The 18,721-nt window shown below is 47.0% G+C and overlaps 1 protein-coding gene across 5 annotated transcripts in view; it reads right to left on the bottom strand.

Annotated features, from left to right (window-relative positions):
* The window catches only part of LOC142590620 (uncharacterized), a 328,406-nt gene that overhangs the window by 261,307 nt on the left and 48,378 nt on the right, over nucleotides 1-18,721 (bottom strand). For all 5 annotated transcript variants that reach the window (XM_075702951.1, XM_075702953.1, XM_075702954.1 and 2 more), the window contains exons 6-8: nucleotides 14,357-14,474; nucleotides 6,736-6,839; nucleotides 1,468-1,569 (exon numbers count right to left, since the gene is read on the bottom strand). In XM_075702951.1, the coding sequence (XP_075559066.1) occupies nucleotides 1,468-1,569; nucleotides 6,736-6,839; nucleotides 14,357-14,474 (324 nt within the window). The remainder of the gene's footprint in view (nucleotides 1-1,467; nucleotides 1,570-6,735; nucleotides 6,840-14,356; nucleotides 14,475-18,721) is intronic.

Raw genomic sequence — 18,721 nt, 5'->3', positions numbered from 1 at the left:
TATACAAAAGGAGATATTCAGCTGTTGAAGCGGTAGGGATGCGAAACTCAGTGCACAAGTTCTAGTACAGTAGGCGCTAATGGGTTAAATTCCCTTGCCAGTTGTACCAATATTCAGATATATGAGAGGTAAATAGTGGCGAGCAGTATTAGTGATGGACAATCTCTCCACTACCATATCTGCATGCCGTAATAAGGGTCTCCGTAGTAATAGCCAGCTGTTGCGTTCGTCGTCATATTTTGCTTGACAATCTGAAAGACGTGGCATTTGCGTAAAGGTATTCCAAATGCATAATAAAAGTTCTCAAGGTGACTCAGATTCCTGCCGCAACCTTGTATGACATCTCCTTGGCCGCCCCACTCCATATGGCACTCGTAGACTTTTACTGTCTGTCAGAAAAACACTGCTAGTCGAGCTTCCTGTGGCGCTAAAAAGCAAGCAGTCTTCTTCCAGCTGAGCCCACTAATCTGAAATTCTGGAGCTTGCAAAGCAAGCTCCAGAATTCCGCAACGCTCAAACTGATAACGGCGTTTTTGCTGAGTTATTTTGATCAACGTAGCACGCCGTGCCGCATTCCAGCGGTGTCAGCGCGTTACACGACCGCCGCTCAAGCCTCATTGAGTGTCTCACAAGCGCTGGCTAACACTCCCAGGGTTTTTTACTATGAATCAAATACCCAAGAAAGTGGTTGGGGAAACGGCGCCACGGTAGCTCAATTGGTAGAGCATCGCACGCGGGTTCGGTTACCACTTGCGGCGAGTTGTTTTTTCATCCACTTAACTTCCATTACTTTATCGTTTTTTTATTTCATTCATTAAGCACAAGTAATTTCCCCTATGTTGTCCTTGGTGTCAGTGTTTGCTGGCTTCTTATGATAAGGCTCCTAAAAGACGCTTGCTTCGACGCAGGCTTACGAAGTCGTTGGCTAAGCGTGCACGATGTGCGCGCAGCACTGCGTCCCTACGAAATAAAAAGTGCTCCATCTATCACTTTTACAATGGCTGGGACGTTTTCAGCAAGGTACATTGAAGTATATATACATACCCACGAAACGAAGAGCTAAATGTTAATAATACCGCGTCGTTACGCATCTACCCACATAAGGCACGCGAGAAAGGAAATCAGTGCGATGGGTTACCTGTTTCTCTGTTTAACATTCCAATGTTGGTTTCCCAGAAAGATCACTGCTCGATGTTTCGCATAGTCGTCTACGACTTCCAAAGTGACGAGTTGCAATCAGGAAAGTAATTAGCAAATGTGATATGTACCTAAGCTTAATTATCTGTGTTCTGAAAAACATACTGGTGCTTTCTCACATTTCCTTCTTAACAATATATACTTTGCTCAAATTGATGCATATTTTTTTAAGGATCGCTTCATGTTATCTCGGACACCCCATATATACCTGGAACTCCAAGGCATGGAGCACGAAGATGCCAGTTAAACGGCACGCAGATAAACACTCACAAGCTTGTGGTCCTCCGTCACCGCCAGGCGGCACAGGTAGGAGACACCAGCTGATCCAAGCCATGTGGGACCTGTTGGCTGACTCATGAGGATGCGCGTCCACTGCGACAGTAAACAAAGTTCTGAGTTAGTAATTCTAGCTTCAGCCGAATGTGCACAGCGAAAACTTGCGATTTCGAAAATTCCAAAATGGATGCGTTTATTCGCACGATATCATTGTGCTTCGCGCTCCGAACTGCTCCAAATAAATTATCGCCAAGGCTTGTTACTCCGCTTCCGAAGGATTCAGCTGGGCTGTTACGAGCATTCACGAGAGATTCCACAGCAGTGCTGACATGTTACGTTCACCCTCTCGAAAGCGACGCGAAGTTTGAATATACAAGGAGTCGCGAAAATCCACTTTCCTGTAAAGTAACAGGCCTGTCCAAGTTTTGGTTCAGCTGTGAAGAGCTCATTCCTCCCTAGCGGCACTGTCCTCAGTGTCGTAAAAACACGTCCGGTTTCACAATGAGCGCGCGGTTGTGAACGATAGCCCGCAAGAGAATGTGGCTCAATACTTGACGTAATATGGACATTTAATTTAAACGCTCTTTCAACTGTTGCAGACGACGGTGCCTGCTTGTAGCTCTCGTCATCAGCAGCTAAACCAAACGCAACGAGTGGGGATGGGAATTAAAGCGCTACAGTTGAACCACAACACATATCGAATGGACTTATTTCACTCCTTACAAAAGTGGCATGCTTACAAATTATTTATCAGCTGGGTCATCTCATGCAATGTGACCGTAATGCACGAAATCGCAAGCTCTATACCGAGTTGTATAGAATTGCGGTAGAACGGCAACTTTTGAAATTTTTCTCTCATATTTAATACCTGGTGTTGAAACGGTCAATTGTTTTTGATGACGCTTGTTACGACTCATAATGAACAAGCGCCACGGGTTTCAGCCTCCTCTTGCCTGAACGCAGAGTAACGCATGCGAGTGCCAGCTACGACGGCTTCGAATTTTTCCGGACACGTATGACAAAACAAAAATGTTCTTTAGCTACTCTTCACAAGAACATGTGCCAACCGCTCTTGAGCATCGCTCAATCATATCGTAATAATATGATGGCTGTTGGATTGCCATTGGAAATCGACACTTCGGAAGGAAAGCCTGTCAATTCTTCCTCTCACAACGAAATATCGCCGCAGCTTCCACTGTGTTCTCAGTTAGCATAGCGCATAGGGCATGGCATCAAGAGAAACAAAAGGGCAAAAACGGAAAATTATCGCACACCAACGGACTTGTTGCAGTCAGAGTTATTCGAACTTCCCGTGAAACTTTTCATGAAAGTGCTACTCGAAACGACAAATAAGAGGTGCAATTTTATTGGTAAATGCGTGCAAAAGCCGCTGGCTCTCTCCTCCAGATGTGGGAGCTGTATTATTTGGCGTTGAGGTTGCGCACACGTAAATGTTCTGTTTTCTGCAGCGCGTTTCGTAACATAGCGACTCGGCAACAAGTCGCAGCGGCCGCCAGAACGCGTACCACGTAACCCAGGTGGTTTTATATAACCCACATTAGGCCCCTTGCCTACTACACGGTCTCCGGGATCGAGGAATTTTACAGCGCGAGAAACACATCCAGATGGGCCATAATCTGCAGAGAAATTAAACAAAGCGTCTCTTTACTAACTCATTGTAATGTACAGGGCTATATTTCGTACAGTGAAGACATTTAAGCACCGTTCATTCATTCATTCGTAATTCTGCAGAGAATATTGCCGGGTCGCGTGTCAGCCCAGTATATAAGTCTAGTCAAACTGATTGGGCTGCCGAATTGCCCATGTAAATGGGCTATATAAGTCGAATCGCCGGCGAGAGTGCACCAAGCGCTACTAAGCCGTTTTCAACAACCTGAATTCATACAGGGACTCATTACGCACTTACCGGTATTCTTTCTTTTCGGATGAGTGGATTCGAACGCCTTAAACACATCGGAAGCGGGGGCATGCAGGAAAACTCACTTGCGCGAGAAGAAGCTACATGCAAACGTGCCTCTTATCACAAGAAATAAGACAATTTTTTTTTACACCAAGATTTGTTACTGCCACAAGATTCGGCGGAAAATGAACGCACCAAAACGATCCCTATTTGAAATAAACTATAGTGAAACGCGACTAGGGGAGCACATTAGACTTGTGAAGGCTGATCGGTTAGCAAACTTAAAATTGTGGGGATTTAGACTCACTGTGGTTGAGCAACGATTGCGCGCCAACCGTAATTCTCTCAAGGAGTATCAAGAGAAAGCAAGCCATCTCGTGCGCAATTCAACTAAGTGGAACTAAGACCGGCACAGCTGCTCTTGAAGCTTGTTCATCCTGGCCTCATATGAATCTAAAATAAAATCAATTTTTTTTAACATGCGCCTGTTCTTACGTGCAGTAGGATCGTTATTCTAACAGCAAATGTCCACCTCTCCCAAAAGATTCAAGATAAAAACATCAACATTTGTTTATATATACATTGCTTACATTCCTTATATTGTTATAACCGCATACGTAAACATACGTACAAATGTCAGATAGCGTAGGCATTCTTATGGTGGGTGGAAGTGTGACACGCGACGTTTGCAATAAATTTCAGGAACTCTTCACATCACATAGGGCACGAAATTGGCCCGTTTCATGCGGTGTCGTCTGTAAGCGCCAGACCGATACTTCTTGCAGGATGCACTTTCGCGGACGCCTTCTGCTTACCATTACAATAAAGAACAGTACTTCAAACTGGGGCCGAAGTGCTGCCCACACCCGAAAATAGACAAGTTTAAAACGCCCTGCTTGGTCAGAAACGCCGCTTCTCGGGCTAAGGACGAGGGAGCGGATCGTTTTATCAAGGGATGTGTCGATTGTCTTCCTCGAGGGCGACCCAATCACTGCAAGAAACGCGAAAAGGCAGGCTTTGTTTTTCCTCGCTCCAGGAGGAGGGCCAGAAGCTGCTCCTTTCGGACAAGGAAGGTGGCTTCGTAGTCGCCCCTGCAGTGACCTATCATCCCAAGGCTGAGCAAGCCATGAGCAGCCAATTCAACAACGCAAGCGAAGTCAAGCCAGCAAAGGTTAAGGCCGAAGCAGCCAATATGTGCGAATTGTCGAGTTTGACTTAGCTGGCATCCTCTGCGAGGGCCTCAAAGGGCGTAACGTATCCTGTGTTCATCTCGGCAAGGACACATAAGGTGGAAACCCCTTTTCGTGTGATTGTGTTGGAGCGGGGATCCTGGCAGCGACTCCTAGGTGCTTTCCTGCAAAAACCCCTGGGAAATCTGGAAGTGGACGACCCTTTCTTCATCCTGAAGCCACATGAAGTGTCTACTTTCTTGCAAAGTGAGTGCCCACGCCTTTTCCGTTGATGTCAATGACTTGTACTATTCGTTACCAAGTAACCTGATTTGAGAGGAAGTTAGTGATTGTATCGATAAGCATAAAGTAGTTTCAATATACCTGTGGAACGAGTGTCGGCAGCTTCATGGAAATGTTCACCTACTACCTAAAATCCCCATTCATTTGTCATGACAATAAGCTTTTGATTCAAAAGCCAGGAGTGTGTATAGGTTGAAGTTTGGCACCCGTACTTTGCGACATTTCGTTGGCACGCTATGACAGGGGCTTGATCGCTCACATACAGCTGACAACCTTAAGAATAATCTGCTTTGTTTACGACTTTTTACTATTTTATTCAGTTGACCCTTGTGACACGCAGTTAACCTCCAAGGAAATTATAGACGCCTTCAGTGCGATAATGAAGCATTTAGCATTAAAAACGGAAGAGCCCAACAATGACCGTTTAAGGTTTCTAGACACTGAAATTGCTTTTAAACCTCATCACGTGTGCTGTAGCTACTCGTCTCGCTCAAAGAAAGCGCTTCTCCCGCTTTTGTCTCCACACTCCAAACTCGTAAAACGAGGCATAGCTAAGGCGTGTTTGCGAGCTGATCTCAAGCGTTCTTGCGAGCATTCTGTTGAACAGAGCTTTTCAGCCCAAGTTAACAGACTAACATCAGCAGGCTACCCGACCAGCGTGTTGCGCAGTGTTGCTGGTGACCTTGTAAAAGAGTTAAAGAACGCCGAAAAAAAAACTATGCAATCACCGCCTTCGAGATATAAGCGTGCCGTCATTCCTGATGTGCACCGCGCTTGCCATAACATTATGAAGATTGCGGCCAAGCCAGGAGCGCGGGTTGCGTGCAATGCCGCTAACAAACTGAACGGCTTGTGCAATATAGTCAGCAGGGCGGATGCTGTCGCAGTGTAAAAGTCGCTATAAGAATCATGTTCGCTGCTTCATTGATTGTACAACGCAGGTCGTCTAAAAAATCCCGCTCTATTCTGAACGTTGCTATACCGGGCAAACGGGGAAGTGCATTAATAGAGACTTTTAGCATGTCCGCTATTCTGGCAAACCGGGGCGGTTTGGGTGGATTACCGGATGGTCGAGAGCGTAAACGTGGTCGGTCAGATTGGTGGCGCCAGCTGGTGGTGCAAAGCTCAACCACCTAAACACAGAGCCAATTACTATATTCTTCTTAGCTGGGGAGTAAGCTTTGGACAGCGGCATAATTGTGAACACAATTACGCCGCTGCCGAGAATTTGCACCAGCAGCGAAGCAGAATAAAGCAAGTTACTGCAATTTTAGTTTTGTGTCTGATTGAGCTCTACAACACGAGACGGCTGCACCGCTCCGGCCGCTCACGTTTACGCCGCTGACCATCCGGTAATCCGCCCAAATAGCGGACCGCCCAAATGCCGGAATACCGCGCAAATGCCGGAATAGCGGACACGCTAAACGTCTCTAATGATCGCCTGCGCGACCATGCTGCTTCACTAAAAGGAAACCCGCACAGTCATCTGGCTGCCCACTGTAACACGTGTGGGTAGCACCCTGATCTTTAAGAAGCCAAAATAATTGGCAGATTTAGTGAAAAGCGCGCGCGGGAAACCTTGGAGGCATTTTCCATATTCACAAGTGACGACACGTGCTTCAGTTCAGCCCCCCTCACGTTATTAACAAAAGAACTGGATTACCTCCGAGGCTGACGCTTATCCTTTCTTTTCTGTTCTTTATGTCACATTCAATGATGCCTTTATATGCTGCTCCTGCAAATGAAGCTTATGGTTGCTAGTCAGCGCTCTGTCCTGTGCACTTTACTCGCTCGTCCTGTGTTGCGCTGTTCCTGTTTTTTTTATTCTAAAGATGAACCAACCAGCCCCTTTCATCACATCCTGCTTACCTGGTTGGCGATTTTCGCGCACATTCCCTCGGGCGTGGTTGTCTCCTCGAGCACAATGAACCCAAGGCTCTCCTGCGTCTTGGATGCCTTCGGGAATACCAGGTCTGGAAGAATCGTTTCGGGAAAAGCAAGCCAGAAAATAATAAACATTCAAGAAGCTACAACGAAAAGCAATGGGCATGCTACACCCACCACATCTGAATGTATAGCACGCTGATATCGCTAGGCTCGAGTGTAAATAGATCCGGTATTTAACGTTAATTTGTAAATCACGCACGTGTTACTTTTGGCATGGCCTTGATCGTCTTTATCGATGTGGAGAACAAGTTGAGGCCTTGCAATTCAATGGCGCAAAATAAAATGTTTTCGGGAGCAATATATCTAAATATAGGTTAAAATAGATTCAAGGGTTTACCGCGCCAAAAACCACGATCTGATTATGGGGCTCGCCATAGTGGGGGACTTCATTCTTTGGGAGTGTACCGGATTCGTGCACGGGCGTCTTAGCACTTCGCCCCCTTGGAAGTGCCGCCGCCGTGGCCAGCACTTTATTCTGGGACCTCGTGCATAGCCGCGCAACGCCAAAGCCAATAAGTAGATACGGCTGGTTAAATGTCTGTTTGAAAGTGAATAACTACACAAGTGGCAAAAAATGCTTTGGAAGCGCTTTCAATGCACTTTAGCACCGTAACCTATTGCAATTTAGCTGGCCTGACATTTTTGAGGCGGCGGCAATACGTTTTTCATATACAAACCCCTGTGTAATTCTGCTCTTGGGGAACATATTGTGCAAGCAAGAAAAAAAATCTGCAAATGTACCGTGACTGCGACGCCCGTTCAATTTCTAGTCTCGTGCCAAGGACGTCTAAGCCTGAAGATGAAAATGAAACTGCTGTGTGGTTTAAGAACACCAAAAATAATGTGTTGCAACATGCACGTAATGAATCCGTCAGAGAGGATTTATTTGCTAACGAAATAACAAATCACACTTCTTTACTTAAAGTATTTTCAGCATGTTCTTAACAAAGAGCAACCAGTGCAAGCACGGCACACGGACAATGTACGGCCTGCGCCGGCATTCAATCTTTTATTGTGCCAGTCAGCTGGTTAGATCCCCTACAAAGAAGCAGAAAGAAGATACACAGATGGATTTAAAACTCGGTACAATTTAAGCTACGCGTGAGACAGTATGTGACATGGGTGAAACTACAGTAATCCCAAACGGATGCGATCTATCCATAGGTAAAGCCTCCGTTAGCATCCTCAGGGTAGTTCGTGCACATTTCGGGTGTTTTTTATGAATTTATACGCGTTCGTATTTAACATTTTCCCGCCTACTTAGGTCATTGGCAAGCATAGGTATACCAAATAGGCTCTCTGTGCATAAGACACCGCTTGTGAAACCAACCGTTGGACCAACTTCTGTCACTTAGCACCTCGCATTGTGAGATCATGAACAGCCGGTTACCATTATCCCTCAACAGAAAAGTGTATAACAGCTGTGTCTTACCAGTACTCACGTACGGGACCGACACATATTTGCCGCTCTTCAACGAACCTTTTTCACGCCGGCATGGCTTACTGTAGATGCTGAACTTGGCAGGTGCCGCGGTTCAGCGAAGCCCTGACGCCAACATGGGTCAGCAAGTGTGGGCCGCGCTTCAGTGAACGTCTTTGACAATAACTTAGCTAAATTGTGCTACTGAGAATTTGCCGCTCTACGATGACGAAAGAGATGCTGGGTGGAATCAAATGCACGTCGCAGGGTTCCTCGAGGGCAGTAAGCGGACGCTTTAGAAGCCTGCATCACAAATGCACTGGCTGTATAAGTGCCCATTCTTCAGTGAGCGCCTTTCACTCCAACGCTTTAGGTGACCTGCGCCATCAATGCACGGGACATGTGCCACTTCTCAATAAACATCTCGCCAACTTGGATCACCGAGTATGTGCCACTGGCGGTGCGGCTAGCGGGCGTAGCCTTCGTCGGCACCTGCGCGCTACGGACTTCTCGGCATCGCCACCAGATGGCGCAGCGTGTGAAAAGAGTGAACAGACAGTGAAGTTACAGGGCCAGGAAATACCTCGGGTAACAGAATATAAATATCTTGGCATATGGATAAACTAAGGCAATAGATATATGCAAACACAGGAAGAAACAATAACAGTGAAGGGGGAGAGAAATGCAGCCGTAATGAAGCACAGAGCGCTATGGGGATATAATAGGTACGAGGTCCTCCGAGGAATGTGGAAAGGTGTGATGGTTCCAGGACTTACTTTTGGAAATGCGGTTGTTTGCTTTAAATCAGGGGTACAATCAGGACTCGACGGTAACCAAAGGTCAGTGGGTCGTCTCGCATTGGGCGCTCACGGAAAGACTGCAAATGAAGCTGTGCAGGGTGATATGGGCTGGATTAGTTTTGAAGTGAGGGAAGCTCGCAGTGAAATTGAGTATGAAGAACGGCTGAAGAATATGGAAGAAGGTGTGACCAGTGGCTAGGTCATGAAGAATATTTTGATACGCATGCGCAAGCCTGGTCTACCTGTGTATAAACACACATGCTTCTCGCAATAAAGCACTCTTTCGTTTCCTGCTGCTCGGCTGTCTACATGGTGTCAGAAGTAGGGACGGCGGTTCGTTTTGCTACCGCCGCCAGTCGGCAATGAATCATTCCACGGACCGACTACAAACGCCCCTTGCAAGAATGGCGTCGACTCTGCTACAGCCACCAAGGCCACTCGATACGACTGGAGACATGTTTCACAACTGGACCGTATGGAAAAGTGAGTTTGACGTTTTTGCTACGGCGACGGGACTTACCCAGCAGCCTAAGGAAGTTCAAGCCGCCACTTTTCTGATGACAATAGGCGAAGACGCGAGACGAACGTACTATGCTTTTAAGTTCGACAGCGAAGACGAGAAGAAAGACCTCAAAATCTTTTTAGCAAAGTTCGAGGCCCATTACAAGCCATCTGAGAACCTAACCTTTAACGAATTCCGATTTGGCTCCAGGTACCAACAAGAGGAAGAGTCCTTTAATGACTGGCTCACGGAACTGCGAATTCTCGCGAGCAGATGCGAATTCGGTGAGCTCAAGGAACGGCTGATACGAAGCAGAAAAATTCTCGGCATCAGAGATAAAGACTTCCAGCAGAAACTCCTCTCGGAAAACCCCTCATTTTCAAAAGCAGTAGAAATGTGCCGCGCACGAGAACAAACCCGCGTAAAACTTCGAGAAATCCGAGCTAGAACGGCCGACGCGACAGTCGCCGCAATAAAAGCGAGAGCAACGCCTTGCTCCAACTGTGCTCTTGAAAAGCACACAAATGGGAAATGTGCGGCTCAGGGCAAACGCTGCAACAACTGCGGTAGAAGCAATCATTCCGCTCGAATGTGCCGTCGGACACAACAAAGATCAAGGTCAGCGTCATGCGAAGTCCAGCAGGTTGTTTTAGGAGAGGACGAAGAATACTTCCTTCACACCTAGAAGCATATGCTATCGCCAGTGAGGACCGTTGGTCGGCGTAAATTATTATCGCAGGAGCGGCGGTTGACTGCACCATCGACACGGGAGCCAACTGCTGCATCATGCCTGAGACGATGCTCCGAAAACTATCTACACAGTCGGCACAGCCATGCTCGACCACTTTGCGTGCCTTCTTCGGCCACAAGCAAACGGCTTTTCAGAAAATCACCTTGACTACATCTTACAAGGCTCACAGTTGCCTAGCGGAATTGTTTATTGTACCCCAGGCCGCTCCAGCAACAATCAGCGGCAATATTGCAGAACGCTTGGGACTGATAATCCGCGTACGCTGAGTCGACGCGCGGCCAATGCAGGACCCAAGTGCCGTATTTGGTGATGTATTCCAAGGCCTCGGAGAACTGAAGGGTGTTACGTACCACATTCAGCTCAAGCCAGGAGCACGAGGCAGCGTCAAGCCAGCCCGAAGGGTGGCGGTTGCTCTTCAAGAACGCGTGAAACAGGAACTCGATAAACTGGAGCGCAACCTCGTCATTGCGAAGGTAACTGAACCTACTTACTGGTCAAGTCACATGGTCGTAGTGATTAGAAACGACAAAGTACGCATTTGTTTAGATCCTTCGGATTTGAACAAGGCCTTACTGAGAGCACTATCATATGTCGACATTAGAAGACGTTGTTCCTCGCCTGCATGGGGCAAAGTACTTTTCAACTTTAGATGCGTCATCAGGATTTTGGCAAATTAGGCTAGACGAAGAATGTTTCCAAGGCCTTCGCGCCTGTCTAACAAATGCACCTGTTCTCGCCTATTTCGAGAAAGGAATACCGCTGACGTTGTCAGTAGATGCAAGCCAGAAAAGGGTGGGGGCAGTTCTTCTGCAAAACGGACACCCAATCGCCTACTCATCACGGTCGCTTACCGAAGCGCAAAAGAAATATGCGCAAATCGAGAAAGAAATGCTAGCCATTGTTCACGGCTGCGCAACGTTTGAAGACTACTTGCTAGGGCAGCCAGAGGTCATCATCGAATCTGATCATCGCCCCCTAGAGTCAATATTTAAAAAACAGCTTTGCGAGTGCCCGTTACGCTTGCAGCGTATGAGACTCGCTCTTCAGAGGTTCCCTATAAGAGTGACCTACAAGCCAGGAAAAGAACTGTTCCTAGCGGATGCGCTGTCACGCTTTCCGAACAAGACTGAGCTGAAGGAAGAATCGATGGATTTTCAAGTACATGCTCTTTCTTCGCTTCCAGTCTCCGATCGGCAACTGCAGGGAATCCGTGAAGATCTACTGAAAGATGCAACAATGACTGAATTGTGTAGCTACGCAAGCAACGAATGGCCCGAGAGCAAGCAACAGGCATCCGAGGCCGTACGCGCGTACTGGAATTACCGCGACGAACTACATGCCGAAGACCGTCTCCTCCTAAGAAGCAACAAACTCGTCATTCCCGCCACAAAATGACAAGAGGTACTTCATCTACTCCACGCGGCACACGGGGGTGAAGAAAAAATGAAGGCAAGAGCCAAAGAAGTAATGTACTGGCCTGGCACGTCGGCGGATATTGCAGCTCTTGCGAAGACTTGCCTACTTTGTCAAAGGTGCAAGAACAGGAACGCCAGGTTACCCATGCTTAGTCACGACATACCTACTCTGCCGTGGCAAGTAGTCGGAGTCGACCGTTTCTACCACGAGAGCGATGAGTACCTGGTGATGGTAGATTTCTATTCTTTTCTTTTTTTTCTAGATCAAGCAGATGCGTCGAACAACAGCAGAAGCGCTGACAAACGTGTGCATGCAGATTTTCGTCACTCATGGCATCCCAGCAAAAACATGCAGTGATAATGGCCTCCCGTTCAATAGTGCGTGCTTCCGCGTTTTTTCCACACAGTTGGGCATCGTTTACGAGACTTCCAGTCCGCATTACACTCGCGCTAACGGCATGGCTGAAAGGGCCGTCCGAGAAGCAAAGAAACTGCTCAAGAAGTACCGGTATGGAACGCTGGAGTTCTACAGTGCCTTGCTAGAATGGAGGAACATGCCAAGGGACGACCGCCTGAAGTCGCCCGCACAACGACTCATGGGACGTCAGACGAGGACTAAACTGCCAGTACTTGACTACCACCTCGAACCACAAACCGTGCCAACCGAAATTGTCCGAAAGCGACTCGACGAAATAAGGCGCAAACAATGCGTATTCTACAACAGAACAATGCGAAGTCAACCGGATATTCACAGGGGCTCCACGGGGACTGTTTATGATACGACACACAGGACATCGGCACCAGCAGTTGTCATAGGCCCGGGAAGTACACCGCGCTCTTGTGTCGTTGCTACAGAGAATGGGCAGCATCTACGACGCACGAGGGAGCACCTCAGATCAAAAGGACAAGCTTTCCCCCCGCAGAACGAGTGTAGGATAGCGACCCCTCAGTCCTCCCCTCAGCCGAGCAACACCGAGCAACAAGCACCTCAAGAGGCGCTCCGTAGAAGCACACGACAGCGTAGAGAGACGCAACGGTATCCTCTCCCAGAACGCCACACATAAACAGTTCAGTAGAAGCTGTGCAAACTGACTTATTAGTTGGTTGTGCAATCTTTAGTACAATCTCGTTTTTTTTTCTCAAAGGAAGGAAGATGTGACCAGTGGCTACGTCATCAAGAATATTTTGATACGCATGCGCAAGCCTGGTCTGCCTGTGTATAAACACACGTGCTTCTCGCAATAAAGCACTCTTTCGTTTCCTGCTGCTCGGCTGTCTACAGAAGGTAAATGGGCTGGGAGAGTGTTGATGTATCTGTACAGGAAAAACATTGATTCACAGTAGAGGAAAAGAACTAGGAAGCTTACCAGCAAGTATGTGGCCTGTAGGTCTAGCGGAAAGCCAGAGAGGTTCCAATAATCTCATGGGTGGCGGCAATGAAAAAGGAACCTGCCATGAGTAACTACTTAAGAGGAAAAAAACGAAATCAGGAAAGAAAATTTATGATAAGTCAAAGGGAAGCTCATTACTTTTCGAAGCGAGATCGGGATGCCTTAGAACACGCACCTATAAAGCGATATATAACACGGAAGAAGAAGCATGTGCTTGCTGCAGTAAAGCTAGGGAGACTATGGAGCCTGTTTTATTAGAATGTGAAGAAGTCTACCCAGCGGTCGATTTAGGCGCCCCTGGACTCCTTGAAGCACTTGGGTTCAGCAAGAGCAGTGGAAAAGTAAACATGTTCGCAATAGGCATTAGTAAGAGGCGATTGGAGGATTGGTGGAAGAAAAGTAGGGAAACGACAAAAACGGAGACATACAAAAGCACAGTTCGAAATAGGGGATCAGAAAATTTGGGTGGGATAGTTCATATCGTATTTTTTCTTTTTTTTTTTGTTGTTGTTGTTGTTGTTTAACCTAGGTAGAACGTTAGGCGGTATAATAGCGAGAGCTTGGTGGCGCAACCCACCGCCCCGTTCCAAAGGGGACGCGCATAACATCCATCCATCGAAGTGCAAGAGAAGAGATTGGTTGCCGCATGACGCGATTCTTAGCGCTCGCATGTACCGGCGCGCCAGGCGCTTCGAACGCAGCATTCGCGGCGGCAGCGCTAGGTGTCGTCGCTAAAGCGGAATCCCGATGCAGCACGCGCCTCACGCATAGCTCGTTTCGACGGTGGCATACGTTCGGTCGCTATATTGACCCGATGCTAAACGCATTACTGTAGACAGTCATCGTGAGACAAATTCCGTTGCTTTTTTTAAGAGCTTTATGTGCACATGGTTTATATCTGCATATTTATTTTCCACAATAATTGAGGGGTTATAAATCACGTCACCTGTAATAAAAATTTTATTAGTTAAGCAGTGCGGTGTCTTGTTTTGTTATGTTTTTCTCCCACTTTTAGTGCCGCTAGCTCACAAAATATTTTATCGTACGACTGAGTTATTCGTGTTATGTTCATAGCGTCAGCGCAGATACTCAATGCGTCATCACTTCGAAACGTGCACGTTTCGAAGCAGTTACACTGTTCCGTACACGATGTACACAAGACATTGCCCAGTAATGCACGCTGTACAAGTAAACACTTTACCGTAACAGCAATTCTAGCATAGCCTAACCTAGGAAACTCCGGCAAAATAGTTTCAATACGCACCAATCTTTGTGATCAGTTCTTTCGCGGGGTCCTGGAAATATTTGGCGAGAAACTCGAAGGCATTCTTGGCGGACGCCGTCAGGGCCGCATTTTTATTTTGTGTGTAGATGGCTATCTTCTGCAAACAGAAACAAAGCTTGGATGACGTGTTGGTAAATAGTGATGCGACGCAAAAATATTGTAACTTAAGTGAAAACAATTTTTTAATTACCCAGTGTAAAACCTTAAGTACAAGCGTGTGTGTCTCAAGCAGTTCTCATTTTAAGACACGCGCAATGCTGGGTATCTATTTGCCTTTCGAACACTTGCAAAATCAGTGCTCGGTATAACAGATAACCATAGCCCCTATCGCTGCTATGGTTAACCATTGTCTCGAACCAAGCTGTAAGAGCCGCTCTTGAAGATACTAGCAATAGTCGCATACAAAACGTTGTGGCCAACAAGGAGATTGCAGATATCCTACAGGACGTTTAGAACAGGATGATCGTCAAGAAGTACAGTAGCGAATTGAAGGTAGGTCATTATCATCGTCATTGTCATCATCAGCCTGTCTTTATTTTCATTGCAGGACGAAGCCCTCTCCCAGGAATTCGAAATTACCTCTGTATTGCGCTGCCTCATCCCGACTTGCACCTGCAACTTTCCCAATTTCATCACCCGAACTAATATTCACCCGTCTTCGAGTGCGCTTCGCTTCCCTCGGCACCTATTCTGTGAATCTATGTCCAGCGGTTATTACACGGCCTGACTCGCTCCATTTGTTTCTGTTAAGGGGCCCCCCTCCAGGTCTGGCCATCTTGAGCTTCGTGTCTGCTAAGTATTACATCGCCACGCGGCGCGGAAAGAGCTGAAATTTCGAACCGACCGCCGCTTGCCCTTCTCCTCGCGGCCGCCGCGCTCCCAGCCGCAGAGTCGGCGCATATAGCACAAGCGTGTCTAGGTACACGGCAGTGCTGTGATGACGCTCATAGCGGCACGTGATTTCGAGAATTATTCAAAGAAACATGTGTTATGTGTGTCATCCGCTGCCACAGTAGACGATATAAAGTTTAGATAAATAAACACACACACCGGATGTCTGCGGTGCTTTCTTTTTGTTTTGTTTTACTCCGCATCGAAGCGAGAGAAACGTACTTCCGTTTCGTCTGCTTGTTCCCACGTCGCGCCGTCGCGAGCGCAGACAACGAAACTGTCATTTCCTGCCGAGTTCCAGCGCGCGATCATGCTCTGTGATCCGCTTGTGTCTGCCTCAGTATTCGTGTAGCACTGGCTTATACCGCCAGTAAGGCGTCCTCTTACACAGCGCACAAAATCGTGCGCTGCGCGAAACGAGACAATCCCAACAGCTCGCACGCGACGCCGTCAGCGGAAGTGCGCCGAGCCGCAAAAAACAAAGCGAGGAGAAAAAGAAATGTACGCAGGGCCCGTGACGTATGCGACACGCGTTTCTCGAGCTGCGGTTTGGGAGAACGCAGGGAAGGAAATTGGCTTGCGGAGGCTTCAAGGGGCGAGTGGAGAAATTTTCCTTCCTTAAAGAGCCCCTCACCCGTTCTCGCCGTATTGAGCTGACAAGCGCAGAGCATACATTGCGCGATAACGATCGTGTCTGCAAAGTATTATATCGCTACGCGCCTCGGAAAGATCAGAAATTTCAAACCGAACGCCGTTTTTCCTTTTCCTCGCGGGCGCCGCGCTCCAAACCGGAGGATGACTTAGCCGCGTCCCTGCGCCTATCGTACTTGAGCATTACCTCCTAACTTGTCTAGGAGGTAATGGCTGAGTCCGCAGTGTGACGTCGCTCGTGGTGACACGTGACCTCGCGGATTATTCAAGACAACATATGTTATCTGTGCGATGTATTCGTTTAATTGACGAATTCAAACTAAGAGAAATAATAAAGGACCCAAACGGAACGTTTGTGTTTTTCGTTTTACTTAGCGCCAAAGCAAGAGAGATGTACTTCCGCTTCGTCTGCTCGTTTCCACGGTCGTGCCGTCACGTGCATAGGTACCGAAAGTGACATTTTCTACCGTGCTCCAGCGGGTGATCACGCTCTGCGATCCGCTTGTTCAGCCTCAGTACTCGTGTAGCACTGAATTATACCGCTAGTCATGTTTCCTTGTGCACTGCGCGCCAAATCGTGCGCTGCGCGAACGAGACAACAGCTCGCGCGCGACGCGGTCAGCGCAAATGCGTAGCGCCGGCAAAAAAAGAAAGAAAAAAAAACGAGGAGAAAAAGAAAGTGAAGGTGGGGCCCGTTACGTATGTTTCACGCGATCCTCGAGCTCCGGCATAGGAGAACTCGGGGAAGGAATTTCGCTTGCAAAGGCTAGACGGGGCGAGTGGAAAGGGAGCCTCGCTATGCAGTGGAGCCCGCCTGCTAAAATCATGGGTTCGCGGCACTGAAATATTGCTATCTCGTCTATTAATTTGATTTGAAAACTTCTTGCGGCAGAAAGCTCCCTAAAGGACACGTAACCACTTCCAGCGTATAACCAAAATTTGCTATAGGACCTGGTGAAGGGCCCTTCAATGTAGGTCAAGCGCACAAAGGCAAAGAGCCGTACTTCTAACCAGTTGGAAGCACTGACCTCCACTAAATAGGCAGTGGGTGGAAGCAGCGTTCTGCCTTCTCGCCATCCGTGTTTTTGTGCGCATGTCCAACCAGTTCGATGCAAAGCTGTTTGATTTCTTTTCGCCGTCCGTGTCTTTTCGCGCTTGACCTGCCTTAAGGAAAATGACGCCGTACCATCTAGCTCTGATCCCTACCCTTGTTAAGTGTATAGAGGGTCTTTCTTGACAGTGGTATCCGGTTCCTCAAATCATGGGTTCACGGCACTGAAATATTTCTATCTCGGCTATTAATGAACCGATTTATCTGATTCGCACTGCTCTTACTCACACGTTATGCTTCTACATTTTCCCTCCACTGCTCTTTGTGGTGTCCATAACTTGTTCTCGAGCTTCTTTGGTAACCTTCAAGTTTCTTCCCCATAAGTTAGCTGCGGTAGAATGCAATTATTCTGCATTTCCTTTTTAAACGACCGGGTTAAACTTCCTGTCAGGATTTGGTAACGCAGGCCGTATGTACTCCAATTGATTTTTATTCTTCTGTAATTTATTTCTCTTGATCAGGATCCTTTGCAAATAATTTATCTAGATATGTGTACTAGTGCATAGACCTAGGGTAGTCTAGCGATCATGAATTATTGCTTCCTTTCCAGGCTGTTGAACATTACCTTTGTCTTCTTACTTACCTTACTCTTCTCGGTTAAGGTCCTCATTAATTGAACGTAGGTGTGAGGCATATTAGTGTGTATCAATGTCATAAGCTGTAGTTCAAGAGGGACAACGGACCCTACAATGTTATAAATAATGAATACACGACCATAATAAGTCAGCCATTTATCTGGTGGGAAGCAGCACATTAGTGATAAATGAAGGCAGGGTCATTTGATTGGCATTAATATATTGTGGCTAACACACAGCGCTCTGGAAAACAAACGCACGCGAGCTGAGTTGGATTGGAATGGGCCCTTTTTTGTTTATTTGCAGTTGACGCACAGATTATAATACAAGATAAGCAGAGGAGAAAGACTGCTGACGATAAGATGAAGAATAAGTCTAACTGTCGAAAAAGCTACTGGAATCGAAGACACGAAAAGAACCATAAGCAAGATACGGCTTCATGTACGTGGATGGCGCGTCCGTATCAGGTAAATTAACCAGAATTTACATCCTGCCGAGGTACGCTATATTACAAAATTAACGGAACAATAAAGCTTTAGCTTAGGAGGGCCATAAAACGAAACAAAAGCACAAAACAAGTAAAGTCAAGTGGGTAGAACACCATGTGAGGGTGTGTAGCAATCTGGCGTGAAAATCTCTAGAGCTTTTGTATGAGAGCTTGCTTGGCCACAAAGCATAGTATCAAGCCGAACGCTCGTGCTCTACTGAATCACAAAAGCGTTAAAGAGCACGATATTATTGCTCGAATGAAGAACCGAGCAGTCAAAATTGAAATGTTGCGCATTCACATAAGCTCGTATCCCAGTATTTCTTGAACAGTCCCACTAATGTACAGAAAATGCATCTTTCTAGCGACAATATAAATATTTCGCGTAACTTACAGCAAACAGCTTAGCGCTCTCATTGCAACAGCAATACAGCCATACAGTTACCTTTAAGTGAAACTAAACTTTTGTTGGCTAGACATCTTTCTATCATACTGACCCCACTAGTGACTCAAGTTTCGTTTGCATTGAGCAATACGAAAACATGATAAAAGTTAATGAACCTTAGTAAAGCCACTACAATATTTCTTAAGACAAAAATTAATAAGGCGCTACTTCGAGACAAGAAACT

The sequence above is a fragment of the Dermacentor variabilis genome, chromosome 8 (assembly GCF_050947875.1).
Source record: "Dermacentor variabilis isolate Ectoservices chromosome 8, ASM5094787v1, whole genome shotgun sequence".
Lineage (NCBI taxonomy): Eukaryota > Metazoa > Arthropoda > Arachnida > Ixodida > Ixodidae > Dermacentor > Dermacentor variabilis.
The sequence above is the reverse complement of the archived record's forward strand: the minus strand, read 5'-3'. Positions and strand labels throughout refer to the sequence as shown.